Below are 22,901 nucleotides of genomic sequence, written 5' to 3' on the forward strand. Positions count from 1 at the left end.
AGCTGGAGTGCAGTGGTGCGATCTTGGCTCACTGCAACCTCCGCCTCCTGGATTCAAGTGATTCTCCTGCCTCAGCCTCCTGAGTAGCTGGGACTACAGGTGTGTGCTACCATGCCCAGCTAATTTTTTTATTTTTAGTAGAGATGGGGTTTCACTGTGCTAGCCAGGATAGTCTAGATCTGCTGACCTCATGATCTGCCCGCCTCGGCCTCCCAAAGTGCTGGGATTACAGGTGTGAGCCACTGCGTCCAGCCAGCTGGAAACATTCTTAAGCTTCTCGGCCCCTCAGCCACAGCTTCCAGTTCAGCAAACGCCTTGAGGAAAAGGCAGCATCTGGGTACTCGTGGATTTGCCCTCTCTCTGGGACCTTAGCTCCTCAGGTTCCCCATGACTTCGTAGCCTTGAATGCTGATTTTGCCCCCCAGTCCCGTTAGACTGCTGAAAACTCTGCTCAGCTTCTGAGTCTCTTTGCCATTTCATTTCGATTGACATCTTGGCCGTCCAGCCCTTGGACGTGCAGCGGTAATAATTCAATGTGCTCCTGATGCAAGGAGAGTCAAGCAGGTCAGTAGAATAGAATCAGAAGTCCTGTGTTGCTTACACAGGGACCTATGCCTTGAAGTGAAAGGCAGCTCCGGATGTCAGGCTTACTTCCATGTGCTTCTCCTCAGCATCTTGGTCCCTTGCATCCTGGTGGTCTTGGCAGCTCTACAATGTCTTGAAATAGTTTGGTTGTTTAATTCAGCTTTCTAATTGTTCTCAGCAGAAAAGTGTGTGTAACACCATTTAGTCTGACATAGCCTGAGGCTGAGTCCCATGACAAATGCTGTTATTATTCATTAGCCTCTCCGTTCATCTACCTGGTTCTTCTCTCAGGCTGCTCACACCTTTTGCCAAGCTCCTCTATCCATTCTCTTCTATCTTCACTTCTCATACCTCACTCACTCATGCTGGTGCACCAGTCCATGCTTTTTTTTTTTTTTTTTTGGTAGAGATGGGGTTTTACCATGTTGGCCAGGCCGGTCTCAACCTCCTGACTTCAAGTGATCTGCCTGCCTCTGCCTCCCAAAGTGCTGGGATTACAGGCATGAGCCACTGTGCCTGGCCTGTGCCTTTTTGAGTGTGTAAAAATTTTACATTGTTTTCCATTTTAACAGTGGAATGGTGCTTGCAGGTGAGATTTTTCAGAGCCAGTGACTGGATGTGGTGAAGCTTGTTTTGTTCTTGGCATTCATCAGTTCAAGGTTCCAGCCTGTCTGATGACTTGTTGGTATTGTTTTTTGTTTATTTGTTTGTTTTGAGATGGGGCCTCACTCTGTCGCCCAGGCTGGAGTGCAGTGATGCAATCTCAGTTCACTGCAACCTCCGCCTCCCAGGTTAAAGCAATTCTTATGCCTCAGCCTCCCAAGTAGCTGGGATTACAGGTACGTGCCACTTGCCTGGCTAATTTTTGTATTTTAGTAGAGATGGGGTTTCACCATGTTGGCCAGGCTGGTCTCGAACTCCTGACCTCCAGTGATCCATCCTCCTTGGCCTCCCAAAGTGCTGGGATTACAAGGGTGAGCCACTGCACCTGGTGTCAGTTGTTTTTTTTTCGATTTTATCTTTCCCTTGTGGTTCTGACTTTCTGCCCCCAGGCTTGTTTCTTTTTTTCTTTTTCTTTTCTTTTTTTTTTTTTTAGACGGAGTCTTGCTCAGTCGCCCAGACTGGAGTGCAGTGGGGCGCTCTCCACTCACTGCAAGCTCCGCCTCCCGGGTTCACGCCATTCTCCTGCCTCAGCCTCTGGAGTAGCTGGGACTATAGCTGGGATGCCACCATGCCTGGCTAATTTTTTTTTTCTTTTTTTGTATTTTTAGTAGAGACGGGGTTTCACCTTGTTAGCCAGGATGGTCTCGATCTCCTGACCTTGTGATCCGCCTGCCTCGGCCTCCCGAAGTGCTGGGATTACAGGCGTGAGCCACCGCACCCGGCACTCCCATGCTTGTTTCTTAGTTTCTTTTCAGGATGTTTTATAGTGTGGAGGAGCTAGTTGGGAATTGGAAGTAGAAATCAGTTAGGCTTCTCTTCCTATAAAGGCAGCACAGAGATTGGTTGCATGCAAAGTATTTAAGCACGTTTAATAGTGATAAGGTGGCTGATTGTATCTTTTAGGCCCAGGAATTTTGTGCTAATTAATAACATTCATTAGCCTCTCCTTATCTACATCGTATAAGCTTGGAGTACCCTAGACTGTGATGATAGTTTTATTTTTCATTTTAGGTAACCAGAAAAATTTAGATACAATTTACTGTTACCATTGGGTGCACACTTTACTTGCTTTATTCTATTTATTCCTCACCATAGCCCTGTGAGATCAGTATGGTTTTTTCCAGTTAGACTTTGCCACAGCTAATGAGTGGCAGCACTAGCATTTGAGTCCAGGTCTATCTGATTCCCACTCGCAGCCACTTAGCCCCAGACTGTGCCGCTTTCCGCATAGCTGTCCTGCCACGGATATTATCTTGGCCTCCTGGGAGTGATCTTGCAGAATTGCATAGGAGCTAGTCCATTTCGCTCCAAGCAATTTGTGTTAAAGAATGAGATCGTGTAACCTTTATTGCTAGGCAAAAACTGTATCTAGGCAAGAGAGGGCCTTCTGAGGATTCTCTATCTCCTTGAGATAGAACATGTGGCAACTTATTTTGGCAAAGTACAAGCTGGTGCATTATTAACTTAATGTGAGTCAGGATACATGCTGTATGAGTTTTTATTTATGTGCTGTCTTGAAACCAGAACATCAAAAAAATGAATTAACTGAAGTAACTTATTATATCTGTTATTCTTGATTTCAGGGAAGTTTAATTAGCATTGATAGCACCTGTACAGAGATGGGCAATTTTGACAATGCTAATGTCACTGGAGAAATAGAATTTGCCATTCGTTATTGCTTCAAAACCCATTCTTTAGAAATACGCATCAAGGCCTGTAAGAACCTTGCCTATGGAGAAGAAAAGAAGAAAAAGTGCAATCCGTAAGTTGTTTTTTTTTAAGTTTAACATAAGACATATTGATTCCAAAATGTATATGAAAAAGTCTAAGAATAACCAAGACAATTATTAAAAAAAAAATGAAAAGGCTCACTTCAAGAATTATTATAAAGCTGTAGCAATGCAAACAATGTGTCATTGATACAAGGACAGAACAAGTCAGGACAGTAGAATCAAAAGTCCAGATACAGACCTTAGTGTATATGAAAACTTACATGATCAAGGAGTGTCTTAGTCCATTTCGGCTGCTGTGACAGAATACCATAGACCAGGTGGCTTATAAACAAGACAAATACATATCTCACAGTTCTGGAGGCTGGGAAGTCAAAGCTCAAGCTGCTGGTAGATTTGGTATCTAGTGAGGGCCCCCTTTCTGGTTCTTAGATGACTGTTTTCTCGTGTCCCCACATGGTAGAAGGGACGAGGCAGCTCTCTCGGGCCTCTTTTACGAGGGCACTAATCTTGTTCATGAGGGCTGCACCCTCATGACCTAATCACTTCCCAGAGACCCTACCTCCTAATACCATCACATTGTAGGTCAGGCTTCAACTATGAATTGGTGAGCGGGGTGGACATAAACATTCAGTTGTGGAGCTATTACAGATCAGTGGGGAAAAGTGGACTTCAATAAATGACGTTGAAAAATTTGGCTTTCCACGCAGGAAATACAAAATTAAAATCTTGACTCACACAATCCATAAAGAGATTTAAAATGTTATTCTCACTGACAGATATGAAAAGGTGTAGCACAATAATAATAATAATAATAATAATAATATTTTGAGGTGGAGTCTTGCTCTGTCACCCAGACTGGAGTGCGGTGGCGCAATCTCGGCTCACTGCAACCTCCGCCTCCCGGGTTCAAGTGATTCTCCTGCCTCAGTCTCCTGAGCATCTGGGACTACAGGCACACACCACCACGCCCAGCTAATTTTTGTATTTTTAGTAGAGACGGGGTTTCACCATATTGGCCAGGCTGGTCTCGAATTCCTGACCTCGTGATCCACCCACCTTGGCCTCCCAAAGTGCTGGGATTACAGGCATGAGCCACCACACCCGGCCAGCACTATTATTTTAATGTGCATTTCCCTTATTACTAACAAAGATGAGCAACTTGTTTAAAAAAAAAAAAAAAAGAGAGACAGGGTCTCACTATGTTGCTCAACCTGATCTTGAACTCTCGGACTCAAGCAGTTCTCCCACCTCAGCCTCCCAAAATGCTGAGATTACAGGTGTGAGCCCAGCCTTTTGAGCCACTTTTTATATATGCATTTGCCACTTAGGTTTATTTTATTTTATTTTTTTGAGACGGAGTCTTGCTCTGTTGCCCAGGCTGGAGTGTATTGGCACAATGTCAGCTCACTGCAACCTCTGCCTCCTGGGTTCAAGCAATTCTCCTGCCTCAGCCTCCTGAGTAGCTGGGATTACAGGTGCCTGCCACCACACCTGGCTAATTTTTGTATCTTTAGTAGAGACGGGGTTTCCCCGTGTTGGCCAGGCTGGTCTTGAACTCCTGACCTGAAGTGATCCACCCGCCTTGGCCTCCCAGAGTGCTGGGATTACAGGCATGAACCACTGTGCCTGGCCAGGCTTATTCTTTTGTGAGTTTTCTATTCATATCTTTTGCCCATTTTTCTTTTTAAAAGTTAATTAAAATTAATTTTTTTTTAAGAGACAGGGTCTTGCTTTGTCACCCAGCTTGGAGCGCAGTGGTGCCACTATAGCTCACTGCAGCCTCAAAGTCCTAGTAGGCTCAAGGAATCCTCTCACTTCAGCCTCCTGAGTAGCTGGGACTACAGGAGTGGAGTGCAATGGCACAATCACAGTTCACTGCAGGCTCAAGCGATCTCCCTGCCTTAGCCTCCTGAGTAGCTGGGAGGCACATGCCTGTAGTCTCAGCTATGTAGGAGGCTAAACTTGTAACTTTTTTTTTCCAGCTAGATTTTTTAACTTATTTTTGTAGAGACAGGGTTTTGTTCTGTTGCCAAGGCTGGTCTCAAACTCCTGGGCTCAAGCCATCCTCACACCTCAGCCTCCCAAAGCTCTGGGATTACAGCCATGAGCCACTGCACCTGGCCTCCCATTTTTCTATTGGATTGTTTATTGTTTTATTTATTTACCAGAGGTTTTTTGTTAAACCTAATTTAAAAAGGTTTAAAAATTATTTATTAGTTATATGTATTGTACATATTTTATCCATCCTAGCTGTAACTTGTTTTCTAACTTGTTTATTATGACTTTTCTTGTAGAAAGTTTAATATCAAATGTATCAAGCTTTTCCTTTAAACTCTCTGCTTTTTGTGTCTGTAGAAGAATTCCTGTGGCACCCAAGGGTTTAAATACGTTCTCTGGTTTCTTCTTATCGTTTTTTGTTTTCTTTTTTTCCCCACACTTAGATCTGTTCACATTACAAGCGGAATTGATTTTCTATATATAGTTTAAGGCAGGGGCCTCAGTTTTGCCTTTCTTTTTTCTTACATGGGGAACTTCTGGCATACTGTTTTAATTACCAGCTAAAGAGTGATGATGGGAAAAGAAATCAATTGTTGATTTAATCAAACTCTCTTCTGCTCTGAAATTTTTAGTAGCTCTTTAGTACCAAATTAAGTACACATTTCTGTAGCACTTGTGGTTCCTTCGTAACAGAATCTCTCCTATTGTTCTAGTCTTAGCTTTTATTATTACTCTTCCTGTACCGTCTACCTCAGGAAAACTGGAATAGTCTTTGCCCCAAAAGTATTTCCTGACTTTTAAATTTCAAAATTTGAGGAATGCAGTTAAAGCAGTGCTTATATTTAAAAGAAAAAGACTTAAAATGAATTATTTAAACCTCCACCTTAAAATGCTAGAAAAAGGCTGGATGCTGTGGCTCACAACTATAATCCCAGCACTCTGGGAGGCCAAGGCAGGTGAATCACCTGAGGTCAGGAGTTTGAGAACAGCCTGGCCAACATGGTGAAACCCCATCTTTACTAAAAATACAAAAATTAGCCGGGCATGGTGGTAGGCACCTGTAATCCCAGCTACTAGGGAGGCTGAGGCAGGAGAATCCCTTGAACCAGGGAGGTGGACGTTGCGGTGAGCTGAGGTCACACCATTGCACTCCAGCCTGGGCAACAAGAGCAAAACTCCGCCTGAAAAAAAAAAAATAGAGAATACTCAAATACCAGTATAGGAATGAAAGAAGAGACAACATGACAGCACTTGCAGACATTCAAGTATAATAAGGGGGTCAGGCTGGGGGCTCATGGCTGCAAGCCCAGCACTTTGGGAAGCCGAGAAGGGTGGATCACCTGAGGGTCAGGAGTTCAAGACCAGCCTTGCCAACATGGTGAAACCCCGTCTCTACTAAAAATACAGAGAAAATCAGCCAGGCATGGTGGCATGTGCCTGTAATCCCAGCTACACAGGAGGCTGAGGCAGGAGAACTGTTTGAACCCAGGAGGCAGAGGTTGCAGTGAGCCAAGATCATGCCACTGCACTCCAGCCTGGGTGACAGAGTGAGACTCCCTCTCATTAAATAATAATAAAAAATAGAAATTAGCCAGGTGTGGTGGCACACACCTGTAGTCCCAGCTACTTGGGAGGCTGAGGTGGGAGAATCACCTCAGCCCGGGAGGGCTGTGATTGTGAGCTAAGATTGTGCCACTGTACTCCAGCCTGGGCAACCAAGTGAGACTCTGTCTGGAAAAAAAAAAAAAAAAAAAAAAAAAAAAATATAATAAGGGGCTATTATGTAAAACTTTGTGCTAATAAATTTAACAACTTAGATGAAATGAACACCTTCTTTACTTTCTTTTTTTTTTTTTTTTTTAGAAACGAGGTCTCACTATGTTGCCCAGGCTGGTCTCAAACTCCTGAGCTCAACTGGTCCTACTGCCTTAGCCTCCCAAGTAGCTGGGATCACAGGTGCACACCACCGTGCCCAGCCAATTAAAAAAAATTTTCAGTAGTGATGAGGTCCCACTATGTTGCCCAAGCTGGTCTCAAACTCCTGGGCTCATGCAATCCTTCCACCTTGGCCTCCCAAAATGCTGGGATTACAGGCATGAGCCACCACACCTGGCTGAAATGAAATCGACACATTCTCAAGAGACACAAATTGCCAAAACTGACATGAAATGAAATAGAAAACCTGAATAACTCTATATCTATTAAAGAGATTGAATTGGTAATTTGGCATCATCTAGAAGAGTTGAAGGGGCATATACCCTATCACTCCTGGTTATATGCCAAGAGAAGTGCTTGCACATGTGCACCATGAGCAGAGGGAAAAACTAGGGCATAAGACAAATGTTCATCAACAGGATAAATGACTTGTGTATTCATTCAATGGAATGATACGTAGGATTAGAGATGAATGAGCGGCAGTTACAGCAACATAGATGAATCCCAAACATAATATTGAGTGAAAAGAAGCAAATTATGGAAGAATGTATACAGAATGATCCCATTTATATAAAAGTTCAAAAACAGGGAAAACTAAGCAGTACATTGTTTAAGGAGACACATCAAAATGGTGAAACCATAAAGAAAACCAAGGGGGTGATAAATATAAAATCCAATATGGTTATTACCTGGTTACGGGCAGGATTATGATAGGGAAGTCACTGGTTATGTTCTGTTTCCTAAGCTGGGGGGGCGGGTACATGGGTGTGCACTTTATTATAATGCTTCCAGCCGTATAGGTATATTTTATATATTCTGTTTTACATATATGAGATTGCATGAATGTGTAATGCTCAGTAACTTAAGAGTAAATGAACTGTGAAGAATTAGAGATGGAGTTTTGAGGGATTTTTTGTTTTGGTTTGATTTTTTGAGACAGAGTCTTGCTTTGCCGTCTAGGCTGGAATGCAGTGATGTTATCATGGCTCACTTCAGCCTTGACCTCCTGGGCTCAGGTGATCCTCCAACTTCGGGCATCGAGTGGCTGGGACTACAGGTGCACACCACCACACCCAGTTGACTTTTAAATTTTTCGTGGAGATGAGTTCTCCCTGTGTATTGCCCACGCTGGTCTCAAATTCCTGGCTTATGGAATCCTCCCTGAGCCAGGTGCCTGGCCAGTTTTTGGGTTGTTTTGTTTTTCTTTTTTGAGATGGAATTTTGCTTTATTGCCCAGGCTGGAGTGCAGTGGCGTGATCTCGGCTCACTGCAACCTCCATCTCCCAGGTACAAGTGATTCTCCTGCCTCAGCCTCCTGAGTAGCTGGGATTACAGGTGCATGGCATCATGCCTGGCTAATTTTTGTATTTTTAGTAGAGACAGGGTTTCACCATGCTGGCCAGGCTGGTCTGGAACTCCTGACCTCAGGTGATCCGTCCACTTCCTCCTCCCAAAGTGCTGGGATTATAGGTGTGAGCTTCTGCGCCTGGCCTCCTGGCCGATTTTGAGTATTTTCACAAAAAGCTTAACCTAGGGGGAAGAAGAGACCCAAGACTGGGGCTAAAGAAGGGCACAGATAGAGGAGGCTCACTGTGATTTTTTACTTTGGAAAGTAGAGCCTGTTTCTAGCCTGTGGAGAGGGGGCTTGGGCTGCTGCTGGTGGGGGGCGGGGGGTCATTGCCATCACTGGGGCTGCCAGAGGAGCCATGAAGGGCAGCATAGGGGCCTGTATGGAGGGGTCAGCCTAGAACAGGACAGGACATGTCTTCCTCTCCGCCTGGATTTCAGGGGCTGGGTGAGTGCAGATGGAGACATCTGTCATGCTGCGTGCGACCTCTAGACTCAGCAGAATCCCACTTCTCAGCGGTTGGGAGGAGCAGAGTCTTTGAGGCCCCTGCAAGGAAACAGCACAGTGCGAGGCATATGCTTTCTACTTCCACTTTTTTTTCTTTTGCAGGTGGTGGGTGGCAGAAGGGACGGGAATCCGGCTCATGGCCTTGACATCCAGGCAGGCGAGAGAATCTCTGGTTCCATGGTCTTCGCCAAATGGAGTAGGGCCTGAGGAAGGCAGGACGAGCTTCACACCCCCAGGAATATTCCAGAGGGTTATGTGGCTAGCATTTGACCATAGACTGCGTGGATCAGAAGCTGCCCACCCAGCACTAACGTTGCTCACTATTAGGCTATTAAGTCCTTTCTATCAACCCAAAAATTCCAGCAGGAAGCCTGGTAAAGAAAACGCTGGCATGTGGGTTCTCTGCTGCCCCCAAACTCTTTATCCACCCCTTTCCCTGAGTTCTCACTCTGTCCCCGCTGTGTTTGGCCCCTAGGTATGTGAAGACCTACCTGTTGCCCGACAGATCCTCCCAGGGAAAGCGCAAGACTGGAGTCCAAAGGAACACGGTGGACCCGACCTTTCAGGAGACCTTGAAGGTACTTGCTGGACAGATATTCCTGTGCAGAGTCCTCCCCAGCCCGGGTGGAGCGCCTGGGGCAGAGTCCAGTGGATGGTGCTTTCAAACTCTTGACTCAGTTAGATATAATACAGACACCTATATGTTTCTTTGCGGCTCTGTCAATCAGTGCTAAGTTGGTAGAAAATAAATGTCAGCCTTTGTACAGGAAAAGTGCAGAGTCTGCCAGACTCAGGAATGGCTTTTGATTAATGATTTCTGAGAAGATTCTGAAAAAGAACCTGGCTGCCTCTTTGTCTCGGGCTAACACCGGGGCACAGGATAATTTAAAAAATTAGTTTGTCTTAGTGAATGTTTCTATCAAAGAGGTGCTCTCAGACAGAGTGCCCTGAAAATTAAACTCCTGAGTTACTGTCTTTGTAAAAGTGCCCGTTTATTGTATTTCTGACAAACTCAGGTTTCTTCTAATTTTATTTTTTTTAAATGAATCCTTTTATGAAAAATCTTACAAAGGAATTGTTTGGATTTTCACTTTCTATGATACTAAGAAATGTGATTGATGGTTGAGGGCAGAGATGGGGCCACGCGCTCTGATGTCGGGTGGAAGGCTGCAGCTGAGGTCTGGTATCTGCAGAGAGCTGGCTGTGGTGGCCCCAATCTTGGTGCAGGGTGAGGGGGGTAGCCCAGAGCTGCAGAGGCTACCCCGCCGGGGCTGGGCAGCCAGAGGTCCCCTCGTCTCATGCCTGTGACAGGAGAGGGCTTTGTTTGCCTTTCTTGGCAAGCAGGGGGTGTCTGTGAGCTGCCAGCCAGGGGCCATCTGGGCAGCTGGCACAGAGCCTTGAGTTCATTAAATAATAATAGCCCTTGTTTCCTGGGTCCCTACTGTGGCCAAGTGCTTTATATACAGCCTGGGGTAATTATTAGAATCCTCATTTACCCATGGGGAAACTGAGACCTACAGAGTCCTTAGAAATACAGCTCAAAGCCACAAAGGACTGGCGGTTCTCAAAATTTGTGTGCATAACATCCCATGGGGATTTACATTTTTAAAACATTTCTTCTTTTCTTTTTTTTTTTTTGAGATGGAGTTTCACTCTTGGTCGCCCAGGCTGGAGTGCAGTGTATTATCTTGGCTCACTGCAACCTCCACCTCCCAGGTTCAAGCAATTCTCCTGCCTCAGCCTCCTGAGTAGCTGGGATTAAAGGTACCCACCACGATGGCCGGCAAATTTTTTTGTGTTTTTAGTAGAGATGGGGTTTCACCATGTTGACCAGGCTGGTCTTGAACTCCTGACCTCAGGTAATCTGCCCACCCCGGCCTCCCAAAATGCTGAGATTACAGGCCTGAGCCACCACGCCAGGCCTAAATTTCTTATTTTCTAAGATGCAGCTGTACTTGGACCTGGGGATTTTTTTAAAATGCAGATTCTGGGCTGGGTGCCGTGGCTCACACCTGTAATCCCAGCACCTTGGGAGGCTGAGGCGGGTGGATCATGAGGTCAGGAGATCGAGACCATCGTGGCTAACACGGTGAAACCCCGTCTCTACTAAAAATACAAAAAATTAGCCGGGCGTGGTGGCGGGCGCCTGTAGTCCCAGCTACTTGGGAGACTGAGGCAGGAGAATGGCGTGAACCTGGGAGGCAGAGCTTGCAGTGAGCTGAGATAGCGCCACTACACTCCAGCCTGGGTGACAGAGCGAGACTCCGTCTCAAAAAAAAAAAAAAAAAAATGTGGTTATATAATTGGAGTTAAAAGGTTACCTACCTTAAAATGTACACAGAATCTCAAAGATATCACTTAAAATTTTTATCCCTGGGTCTTATCTAGTATATTGTGAATATTTTATAGTCCTGGGAAACTTTCCAGTTACAATTAAAATAATCGGCATCTCTAATTGATCCTAAATGCAAAATATCCCAACACCGGCCAGCCTCATCCTTAATAGAAATACGCATAAGAAGCGAAGGATGGGAAGCCGGGGAGGCCGATCCAGCATTAAAAGTCTCGCTAAAAGCCAGTATTTCCAATCACAATCACACCTTTGTGCGGCACCCAGGCTTTGTGCGACCTGGGGTGAGCCATCAGAGTACGATTCGGGTGGATGAGGCTGTGAGGACTGTCTCCAGCCAGTTTTGAGAGAAGTGCACATCAAATGTGAGGATCTAGAAATTGATCCTCAAATTTTTCTGAGCAGAGTACTTCTTAGCAAGCCTTTCTGGACCCAGGGAGACTTGTACCCCATTTGACACCACTGTCCTGGGGGCCTGGAGAGGATGAAGTGATCTCACTCGGTGACATTGGTCATTGCCTGGCCCTGCTCTCAAGTGATCCTTACACCTCATTCCCAGCTGAGCCTGGAGCAAGCCTTGTGGACCTAACAGGGCTATGGAAAATAGGTCTGGTTTGAAAAGGTAGATTCTAGGCCGGGTGCGGTGGCTCACGCCTGTAATCCCAGCACTTTGGGAGGCCGAGGCAGGCGGATCACGAGGTCAGGAGATCGAGACCATCCTGGCTAACACGGTGAAACCCCGTCTCTACTAAAAATACAAAAAATTAGCTGGGCACAGTGGCGGGCACCTGTAGTCCCAGCTACTCGGGAGGCTGAGGCAGGAGAATGGCGTGAACCTGGAAGGCGGAGCTTGCAGTGAGCCGAGATCGCACCACTGCACTCCAGCCTGGGCAACAGAGCGAGACTCTGTCTCAACAAACAAAACAAAACAAAGCAAAGGTAGATTCTGTATGTAGCAGGGAGTAGTCCTATTGATAGAAAGGGGCGAGCAATGGGTAAGGACCCAGGAGAAGTGGCTGAGCGTCGCCCACACACAGCTGGAGATGAGAGAGCTGCCGGGGGGCCCGAGCCCGACCCTGCTAAGTGGCGTGGCGTTCCAGTAACCGCTTCATTTCTCAGAGGGCAGCAGATGCAGCTGGCCAGCTGCCTGGACTAACTGATAAGGAGTGTAGCTGGAATATGGGGAATAATCACATCAATCCAGAGTTTATAGACAGAGATTGAATGTGGGGCAGAGTCGGAAATGGACCCATGGGCTGGGTGTGGAGGCTCACGCTTGTAATCCCAGAACTTTGAGAGGCTGAGACGGGTGGAGGGCCTGAGCCCAGGAGTTCGAGGCCAGCCTGGGCAATGTAGAGAGACCCCATCTCTACAAGAAATTAAAAGATTAGCCGGGCATGGCGACGCCTACCTGTAGTCCCAACTACTTGGGAAGCTGAGGTGAGAGGATCGCTTGAGCCTGGGAGGTGCAGGCTGCAGTGAGCTGAGATGGCACTGCTGCACTCCAGTCTAGGTGACAGAGTGAGATCCTGTCCCCCCAAAAAAGATATGGACCCATAGACTTGAGGGAAAACTGGCTAAAAGTTACCCAAAGGCAGGAGAAAAGGGAATGTGACCCAAGAAATGCCCATCTCCATGGCCACAAGCCACCCCAGCGGGGAGGAAAAGGAGGAATGAACTGAGGAAGCTAACCTGGCCAGCCAAGCCATGTGTGCCTGGCCTGCAGACGTCAGAAGTGGGGACAGAGCCTACAGGCAGCCCCCAACAGAGCAGGGGACGGCCCTGCTGCGCCTCCCCTCTGTTTGCAGAGGCTGAAGGAGGGAAATTACCATGTCTCAGTTCCTGTTTTATTCCATCTCGTTCCTCGATTGGAAAGATGGGTAAAGGTAGGCATGAGGAGATGAACCCCAAAGCAAACAAACCGCCACAGCTGCTGCAAATGGGTGCAAGTGTCCAGCCTCACAGCAACAGCCGTGTCACGAGGAGTCACCATTCAAACCCCAAACAAGCGCCGGAGTGAGGGCAGCATGGGCCACAGAGGTCAGCAGCGAGACTCGGGCCTGGACACAGTCAGTGCACGTGAATCTGGCCTGCAGTGTTGGCTACCAGACCAAGGGAGGGAGGGTCACTGAATTTCCAAGCTTCTTTTTTTTCATCTGCAACATGGTTTGAATTATACTGACCTCATAGGGTGCATGTGAAAGCTAAAAAGATCAATGCATCTGAAAAGCCTGGTATGAAATAAATAAGTGTTCAATAACTTGTAGGGTTTTTTCATTATTGAGAAAATCCAACTAATAAGCTTAAAGTGAGGCCCTCAGAGGCTGAGGTGGAGTCAGCCACACCTTGGGAAGGGCTGGGTGCCACTCAGGGGCCTTCGGCCTCTAGTCTCTATGGGGCAGAACCCATGCTTGGCTGGGGAAGGGGTTCCCTCGTCACTCTTGGGTGTGTTGGGAGCCCCCTGTGTGGACAGTAAGAACATCGTGTTGGCCTCTGCCAAGCCAGCACAGGCCCTGCATGCCTGAACACAGGCACCGTCCCTCCAGGGCAAACACGTGGTGTTGCGGGGAATGGAGGAGGGGGGAGTTCATGCTTTGCTTTAAAAAAAATAAATAAATAAATACAGGCTGGTGCAGTGGCTCACGCCTGTAATCCCAGCAATTTGGGAGGCCGAGGCAGGTGGATCATTTGAGGTCAGGAGTTCGAGACCAACCTGGCCAACGTGGTGAAACCCTGTCTCTACTAAAAATACAAAAAAACGAGCCGGGCGTGGTGTTGGGCGTCTATAGTCCCAGCTACTCAGGAGGCTAAGACAGGAGAATCGCTTGAACCCAGGAGGCAGAGGTTGCAGTGAGCCAAGATCGTGCCACTGCACTCCAGCCTGGTGACAGAGCGAGATCCTGTCTCAAAAAAAAAAAATTTTTTTTTTTTTTTTTAGTATTTTTGGGCCTGTTATCATTATTTTTGGCCAAGCCTGGCTGGGTGCAGTGTTTAGATGCAAGTTCAAATCCTGTGTGAGCATAGACTTTGGCTTGATTTCTAGTAGGCGTGAGCTGGACAAGGACTTTCATCCTTGTCTTGTTCTAAGAATTGGGGGTGGGAGGCTACCAGGGCTACCCTTGCCTGTCCCCAGGCAGAGCACTGGGCACCTGGGGAGTAGGGGGAGGGGTTCTTGAGCAGAGAGAGGACCCCCCCGCCCCACCCTGGCTGTAAGCACCTTGACCCACCCTAACCACATCAGGTCCCTGGCTGCATCCGCATCTTGGACTCAGCCTGTGGGAGGGAGGCCTGCGCCAGGCCCCGGGAAGTGGGGCCCTGGGAGGTGGGGTCCAGAGATGGGGATCCTAGGAGTGCGGGCCCCGGTAGCCCAGCTGACCATCTCTTCTTTGCCTCTGCAGTATCAGGTGGCCCCTGCCCAGCTGGTGACCCGGCAGCTGCAGGTCTCGGTGTGGCATCTGGGCACTCTGGCCCGGAGAGTGTTTCTTGGAGAAGTGATCATTCCTCTGGCCACGTGGGACTTTGAAGACAGCACAACACAGTCCTTCCGCTGGCATCCACTCCGGGCCAAGGTGATGTCTGGTTTTGGACTGAGTGCCCTCCATCCCCACTGTGATAAATAAATAACTTTTCAGAGAGATCCCTGAAGAGAAAACGTACGTGGCAAGACTTGGACCCAAGACAGTGTGTGTTCGCCGGCCTGGCGCTGTGACTTTGAAATAGTTACTTTCTTGTGGGTGGGGTGGGCGGAGGGTTTGTTTTAACTGGCTCAGCTCTGTTCAGGTACCCGAACAGCCCCCGCCTCAGCATCATACACAGACCAGACTGGATCAGGTCCTGTGGCTTCCCCTGGCAGAGGCCTCCCTTTGTTGGTGGCTGACCTGCTGGAAGCTGGCCATGCCTTTCCCTGGGGGCACCGCCCGCAGCTATGCGGTCCCCCAGGGGGCTACAGTGTGTTGTTTCTAACCTTTCAACCCCAGGCACTCTCAATAATAGGTGACAATAACTAACAGTAATAGGTGACAAATGGCTGGACCCGATGCTGTGAGGAAGGCAGAGGCCGCCCTGGCTGGGATGTGGGGCTCCAGCTCCTGGTTTGGAATTGCACAGCGGGAGATAGATAGCACATGGGCTGGGGGTGGGTCAGAGGAGCTGATGGACTCCATTTAGGATCCGTGTCCCCCAGGCTATGCAGGTAGGAGGAGAGGCCTGGGAGAGAGGTTAGCATTTCTTGGAGACGCTGCTTTGTACTTTGCTGTGTCCAGATCCCGGACTGGAAGAGAGTTCATGTGAGACCACGAGGGATGAAAAACGTGGGCTTCTGCCATCTCTTAAAAAACCCCAGTGGGGAGGCTAGGCACGGTGGCTCTTGCCTGTAATCCCAGCACTTTGGGAGGCTGAGGCGGGCAGATCACAGGTCAGGAGATTGAGACCATCCTGGCTAACACAGTGAAACCCCGTCTCTCTAAAAATACAAAAATTAGCTGGGTGTGGTGGTGCACGCCTGTAGTCCCAGCTACTCTGGAGGCTGAGGCAGAAGAATCACTTGAATCTGGGAGGCAGAGGTTGCAATGAGTCGAGATTGCACCACTGCACTTCAGCCTGGCAACAGAGTGAGACTCTGTCTCAAAAAAAAAAAAAAAAAAAACCCAGCGGGATGGACTTACTCCCCTCAGCCAAGGGCCCACAGCAGGCCCAGCCTTCTGCTCCGACCTGGACATAAGGCACAAGGGCCATCTGGCTTCTTTTCCTCTCCGGAGCCAGCGCAGCTGGGATTCGCATTATCTCTGCCTGGAAGCTTCTCAGGTTTCAGCTGAGGCCTCCTGGTGAGCCACCTGCCCCCTCCCTGCTCCTCCAGGCAATGCCCACTCTCCCACTGCCTGTGCTGACTCCCCCAAGCTAGAGTCCGGGCTTAGACCTCCCCTTCCCAGTGCCTACCTGGAATGCGACCCCTATCCAAGGTCAGCCCAAGACGACCCAAAACCCACCTCCTCCAGGAAGCCATTCCTGATTACCCCTACCAGAAGTGGCCTCCCTTCCAGGACCCGGAGCTCAGGACGCCTGCCGTCTCTGGGCCTGATCTTTAGCCTCAGTGTCCCTTTGCTCCTGCCCCAGCCACGTTGCGGGTGGGTGAAGCATCTGGCTTCCATGCCTTCCGTGCCTTCCTCTCACCCCCACTCTGTCATCTCTCAGAACAGCATTGGCTCCTCCGGGACGCCCTGAGTTTCCAGCCTGAACTCCTTCTGTCCGAGGCTGAATCCCCCGTGCACCCTGCCTCTCCCACACCTCTGTCATCAGCTCGAAGACAAGGCCTGGAACAAGCACAGGGCTTGGCATAGGACAGGCGGCCACCAGGCCTCATCAGACTGAGCCTGCTCTGGCGAGTGGGTGAGGAGCAGATGGCACAGAGCTGAAAGGCATCCCTCCTAAAGCCAGTAGGGTGGGGAGTCCGCCCACAGGCCTGCCCCTGGGTTCTGTTCTGCCTCGGTTTCTGGCCACTGAGGCTGGAGGCAGCCATATCTCATTTGGCACCCGAGGGCCAGGAAGACAGGGGCTGGCCCACGTGGGCTCCCAGGAGTCCTGAGGCCTCTGAGGGTAACTGAGAGGGCTGCTTCTCAGTGCTGGCAGGAGCCATGGTGGACCGGATGTGTCAAGACCAAACTTGTCCAACCTGCAGCCTGGGACGGCTCTGTTTTTTGGTTGTTGTTGTTTGTTTTGAGACGGAGTTTTGCTCTGTCGTCCAGGCTGGAGTGAAGTGGCGTGATCTTGGCTCACTGCAACCTCTGTCCCCTGGGTTCAAGTGATTCTCTGCCTCAGCCTCCCTAGTAGCTGGGATTATAGGCGCCCGTCACCACACCCGGCTAATTTTTTTGTATTTTTGGTAGACATGGGGTTTCATCATGTTGGCCAGGCTGGTCTTGAACTCCTGACCTCAGGTGATCCACCCACCTTGGCCTTCCAAAGTGCTGGGATTACAGGCATGAGTCACCATGCTTGGCCTCAGGATGGCATTGAATGCAACCCAACACAAATTCATAAACTTCCTTAAAACATGAGTTTTTTTGTGATTTTTTTTTAAGCTCATCAGCTGTTGTTAGTGTATTTTATGTGTGGCCCAAGACAATTCTTCCAGTGTGGCCCAGGGAAGCCAAAAGACTGGACACACCCTGCTCTAGACTCTTCCCAATACTCTCCTCCCACCCCACTGGGAGAAGGATGGTGTGGATTTCAGGCTCATCTCTTTCCCGGCCCTCTCTTCACTCACTTTCTGGTAAAACCACTCATGACAGAAGTGCCTCGGTGGGCAGGGAGGTGTCCTCAGACTCACCACACCCTGAGGGGCCACCCCCTGTGGCTCTGGACAGAGACTACACCCCATGCTGTCCCCAGTGTCTGTGCCAGTCCTTGGCATGGAAGGGCAGCGTGAATCTCTACTGACCTGGGTGGGGTGGATGGGGTGGAGGCTTGAGTTCATTTCTGTTTTTCAAACTCAGGCTGTGTCTGGGTTTTCGTAGAAATGTCTTAGGGAGTGTGCAGTGCCCTTGAGTCCCTTCACTTCCTCAGGCTCATCTGGCTCTGGTTCGCTGGGGTGGCCAAGCTGTTCCTCCCCATGCTGGGGTTGGGGAGGGTGGGAGTGAAACCATAGATGGAAGGAAGACCAGTCCTGCCACGGACACACCTGCTCCACCCAGGGCCTTGCAGGGGCCAGGGGGAAGCATCTGTGGACGAAGCTGAGACAACCAGAGGAACCCAGAAGGTTCTTGGGACTTGGGGAATCCTGTCCCTAAGCTCTGCCTCTTGTCCCCAGGCGGAGAAATACGAAGACAGCGTTCCTCAGAGTAATGGAGAGCTCACAGTCCGGGCTAAGCTGGTTCTCCCTTCACGGCCCAGAAAACTCCAAGAGGCTCAAGAAGGTCAGTGGCCTCCAGCTCCCTGGACATTGTCTGTGTCATTGTCTGCAGAGCCTGGTGCTGCAGGCAGACTGAGGTGGGATGAAGGTTTTCTAGCATTTCCTTTCTACGGCCCCCGTGCCCAGCTCCAGCAGCTCTTCTTTCTGAGCGATGCAGCGAGCCCGGGAGAGGTTCTCTGGAGCCCGTAGTGGGGGAAACGGGTGACCAGAAGCAGACGAGGCCTCTGATGCCCTCTCTACGCTCCTCTAAGGATGCTGCCCTAGGCCTTCCTCCCAGGGGCAGATTGGATGGTCTCTGGGGAAACCGTGGCCCCTCCTGAAGAGCAGAGGCTCCATGACAATGTGGAGCCAAGAGCACTGGTACCTGCAGGGCTCAGACGAGATAAATCCCCGCCCCCAGGCATGTGGGTAGCTGCTGCCCAGCAAAAGAAGTAGGTCAGGAAGGAGGGTCCTCAGGGACCCTATGGAGATTTTACTCCTTCAATAACGTGGGGCATGTGGAAAGCAGGAGGGTGGAGGAGGAGGAGGGCGGGGAAGGAGGACTGGGAGAATGCACATTTCTTTTTTTTTTTTTTTGAGACGGAGTTTTGCGCTGTCACCCAGGCTGGAGTGCAGTGGCCCGATCTTGGCTCACTGCAAGCTTCGCCTCCCTGATTCATGCCATTCTCCTGCCTCAGCCTCCCGAGTACCTGGGACTACAGGCACCTGCCACCATGCCCGGCTAATTTTTTGTTTTTTTTCTTTAAGTAGAGACGGGGTTTCACCATGTTAGCCAGGATGGTCTCGATCTCCTGACCTCGTGATCCGCCCACCTTGGCCTCCCAAAGTGCTGGGATTACAGGCGTGAGCCACCGCGCCCGGCCCAGAATGCACATTTCTGTTGTGTATTTTGCTGACTCCTTATTTGGCTAGAAGAGGAAATTCTGCTACCCAAGTTCACGGGGTCACCAGCAGACCAGCAGCAAGTGCCCCATGGCCATCCCAACCTCCTAGACAGGGTCTCGGGGCTCTCACTTTCCCCCAAACTTCTGGCTACAACTAGACTCAAACTTCGGCATCTTCCCTCTCCTTGCGTTCCTCTTTACTCTTTGCTAGGATCTTAGTAATCCCTCCATCCTGTCCTCCACCTGACCACAGAGCGGCACGGTGTGGGCAGCGCCACAGCCTGTGGGCAGGGCCAGCAGAGCCCACTGCACCACTCCCATCTGCTCTCTCGGGGTCTGAGGGCTGTAGCAGATTCTCTAGCTGAGCTCTCGGTTTTGGGGTGGTGGTACTGCATACTAACATATCAGGAGACATGGTTTGACAGTGAATACTGGCTTTCCTTCCAGGGACAGATCAGCCATCACTTCATGGTCAACTTTGTTTGGTAGTGCTAGGAGCCAAGAATTTACCTGTGCGGCCAGATGGCACCTTGAACTCATTTGTTAAGGGGTAGGTATTCGATGTAATCAAATATTTATTGATGATCTAGTATACATCACAACATGGCCCAGAACCTGCAGCAAACACTAAAAAACGTAAGCCACTTAAAATGTCTTATTTTAGCTTTCCTATGAAAATCTAACATAACACATATTAAAGACCCTGATTTCCAAAAATTCACGGGATGTGTACATGCTGGAGTACTCGAAACCCTAATCTTCTCAGTTCTGTGATATCAGGAAGCCAGTTTTGAAATCAAGCATGAAAATGTAGTGTGGTCAGTAAATATTTCCTGAGCTTAACATCTCCTCTTGGACCAACAGTAAAACGCATGACTGTCCACATTTCATTCTCATTCAGTACAGGTGCATTGGCCCCTCTAAAAGTAAGGCAAATACCATTATTACATTGAATTGCAAACTCCCCGTCAGTGACATAGAGAAAAATGACGGTCAAGATAGAACTCAGGCTGGACGCAGTGGCTCGTGCCTGTAATCCCAGCAATTTGGGAGGCTGAGGCAGGTGGATCACCTGAGGTCAGGAGTTCAAAACTAGCCTGGCCAACATGATGAAACCCCATCTCTACTAAAAATACAAAAATTAGCTGGGTGTGGTGGCGGGCACCTATAATCCCAGCTGCTCTGGAGGCTGAGATAGGAGTCTTCCTTGAACCTGGGGGGAGGAGGTTGCAGTGAGCTGAGATCACGCCACTTCACTCCAGCCTGGGCGACAGAGCAAAACTCCGTCTCAAAAAAAGAACTGAGCTTATGTTCTAATCTTGTTGCTTATCTGCATGGCCTTGGACAAGCTTGTCTGAGTTGATTTTCCTGAGAACAGGGTTAAAAGGAGATAACGTGTATCTGCAGTCATGGTGGGAGGCACCCCAAGGAGGAAAGATTAAGATGAGGGCCACGAGGCCTCAGCATGCAGCTCGCCTTTCATACCTGATGCAGAATTCGGCCCTAAGGGAAATGTGCCGAGTCCTGTGGTTCCCACCCTGCTTCACTGGGGAGGGTGTGGATGTTGTGGACTTGGCACTTTTCTTAGTGCTTCCGGTCTGCACTGACGCACAGGCCTCAGGAGAGAAGGCCGTGTGGATGGCAGTGATTGCAGGGTTTGTGTTCCCTCTTCAGCTGTCTCACTCTGCCAGACCAACAAAAACTGAGACTGAAGTCGCCAGTCCTGAGGAAGCAGGCTTGCCCCCAGTGGAAACACTCATTTGTCTTCAGTGGCGTAACCCCAGCTCAGCTGAGGCAGTCGAGCTTGGAGTTAACCGTCTGGGACCAGGCCCTCTTTGGAATGAACGACCGCTTGCTTGGAGGAACCAGACTTGGTTCAAGTAAGTCTGAGACATTGAGCCCAAACGTTTATACTTTGTGATTATCCTAATGGGTACCGTGCAAAGAAAATGCTTCCACCAGGGCAGTGACTTAACTGGTTTTGAAATTGCCTAGCCCGCCTTAATTGGAAATGCCTAAGTCTAGTTTTTACTCTACAGCTGAGCCATAATACAGCCAAGTATTTTGACAATTTAAATCAGATTTAGATCTGCTAAAGAAACAAAAATTATAGGCCTCCAAACGGGCTAGGTACAGTATTTGCTTTTGTTTCTGGCGTCAATCATAAAAGGATTATTTTCTTAAATGAAAATATCTTCTTAAACAAATGGCAATTCAGAAAGTACTTCATCAAAAGTGGTCAAAACAGCAATGCTGTCCAGAGCCGCTCGGCAGGGCGCCTCCGGCATGGTAGGTGGACAGCCCTCTGCTGTGAAGTTCTGTGCCTGGCACTGCTTCTGGCTGCCAGCAGTGTCCCTGACATGATGACAACCAAAAACACCTGCACACATCTCCAAGGACCTCCAACTGAGAACCAGTGACTGAAGAGAAATAAGCTTCACTGCTCCATTGCTTTTCAGAGATATTTTGTCCAAAGCATACTGTCTTCCTCTAAGAATCCCTTCCCATGGGCAAGCCCAGCCCCCAGTCTGAGATGGCCCCACCCAGCTAGCCATGCTGGTGTGCAACTATCCACTCCCTTGGTGAAGACCCAGCCCACCAAACCAGAGTCCTCGCCTCACTTTCAAACTACAGAACTCCGGGCTGTTAGAGCCTCGCAGAGCAGAGGATGCCTGGGTGAATCCCAGTCTCAACACCAGCTTTGTTGGGGTGGGAGTGGTGGTGGCGGCGTCTGTCATCAGTGGTTGGCCTTTTAATGTGGACTTGAGGTGAAAAACTTCTGGCTGGTCATCATTTTTAAAGGGCTGAGAGGGGATGAAGTGGTGCCCTCCCCGACCATGGCTAAATTGTCTTCCTCTCTTACAGAGGGAGACACAGCTGTTGGCAGGGATGCATGCTCACAATCGAAGCTCCAGTGGCAGAAAGTCCTTTCCAGCCCCAATCTATGGACAGACATGACCCTTGTCCTGCACTGACATGAAGGCCTCAAGGTTCCAGGTTGCAGCAGGCGTGAGGCACTGTGCGTCTGCAGAGGGGCTACGAACCAGGTGCAGGGTCCCAGCTGGAGACCGCTTTGACCTTGAGCAGTCTCCGTCTGTGGCCCTGTCCCATGGCTTAACCGCCTATTGGTATGTGTGTATATTTACGTTAAACACAATTATGTTACCTAAGCCTCTGGTGGGTTATCTCCTCTTTGAGATGTAGAAAATGGCCAGATTTTAATAAACGTTGTTATCCATGTCCTCCAGTGCTTATCAAATGAGGTAAAAGGCCGGCTGGTGGGCATGGTAACTCCCCCCTGTAATCCCAGCAACTTTGGGAGGCTGCAGTGTATGGCTTGAGCTCAGAAGTGTGAGATCAGCCCAGGCAACATAGATACCCTATCTACAAAAAAAACAAAAATTATCCAGGTGTGGTGGTGCACACCTGTAGTCCCAGTTACTCAGGAGGCTGAGCTGGGAGGATTGAGCCCAGGAGGTTGAGGCTGCAGTAAGCCCCGACCATGCAACTGTGCTCCACCCTGGGCCAAAGGAAGACCCTGTCTCAAGGCGGCGGGGCGGGGGGGGGGGAGTCACAGCTTTGCTGTGAGCAGCACTTTATTTTTTGAGACAGAGTCTCCCCGTCACCAGGTTGGAGTGCGGTGGCACGATCTTGGCTTGCTGCAAGCTCCGCCTCCCGGGTTCTAGCAATTCTCCTGCCCCAGCCTCCCAAGTAGCTGGGATTATAGGCATGCACCACCACACCAGGCTAATTTTCGTATTTTTAGTAAAGATGGGGTTTCACCATGTTGGCCAGGATGGTCTCGATCTCCTGACCTCGTGATCCGACCACCTCGGCCTCCCAAAGTGCTGGGATTACAGGTGTGAGCCACTGTGCCCGGCCATGAGGAGCATTTTAGAGGAGCCTGATGAGTGTTGGAGCAGTCTTTCTCTCCTGTGGAAACCATCTCGAGGAGGTTAGGTGACCCATGGAGCACCATGTCTTGGGTTGG

General features: G+C 49.3%; 1 protein-coding gene across 43 annotated transcripts in view; it reads left to right on the forward strand.

Annotated features, from left to right (window-relative positions):
- Window positions 1-22,152, forward strand: part of SYTL3 (synaptotagmin like 3) — a 117,788-nt gene extending 95,636 nt beyond the window's left edge. For all 43 annotated transcript variants that reach the window (XM_063813605.1, XM_054686457.2, XM_016956552.4 and 40 more), the window contains 7 exons: window positions 2,832-3,010; window positions 9,245-9,347; window positions 14,518-14,688; window positions 17,925-18,030; window positions 19,358-19,460; window positions 20,585-20,790; window positions 21,776-22,152. In XM_063813605.1, coding sequence (XP_063669675.1) covers window positions 2,832-3,010; window positions 9,245-9,347; window positions 14,518-14,688; window positions 17,925-18,030; window positions 19,358-19,460; window positions 20,585-20,790; window positions 21,776-21,885 — 978 coding nt within the window. In that variant the 3' untranslated portion in view covers window positions 21,886-22,152. The remainder of the gene's footprint in view (window positions 1-2,831; window positions 3,011-9,244; window positions 9,348-14,517; window positions 14,689-17,924; window positions 18,031-19,357; window positions 19,461-20,584; window positions 20,791-21,775) is intronic.
- Window positions 22,153-22,901: the final 749 nt, after the last annotated feature.

The sequence above is a fragment of the Pan troglodytes genome, chromosome 5, assembly GCF_028858775.2.
Source record: "Pan troglodytes isolate AG18354 chromosome 5, NHGRI_mPanTro3-v2.0_pri, whole genome shotgun sequence".
NCBI lineage: Eukaryota > Metazoa > Chordata > Mammalia > Primates > Hominidae > Pan > Pan troglodytes.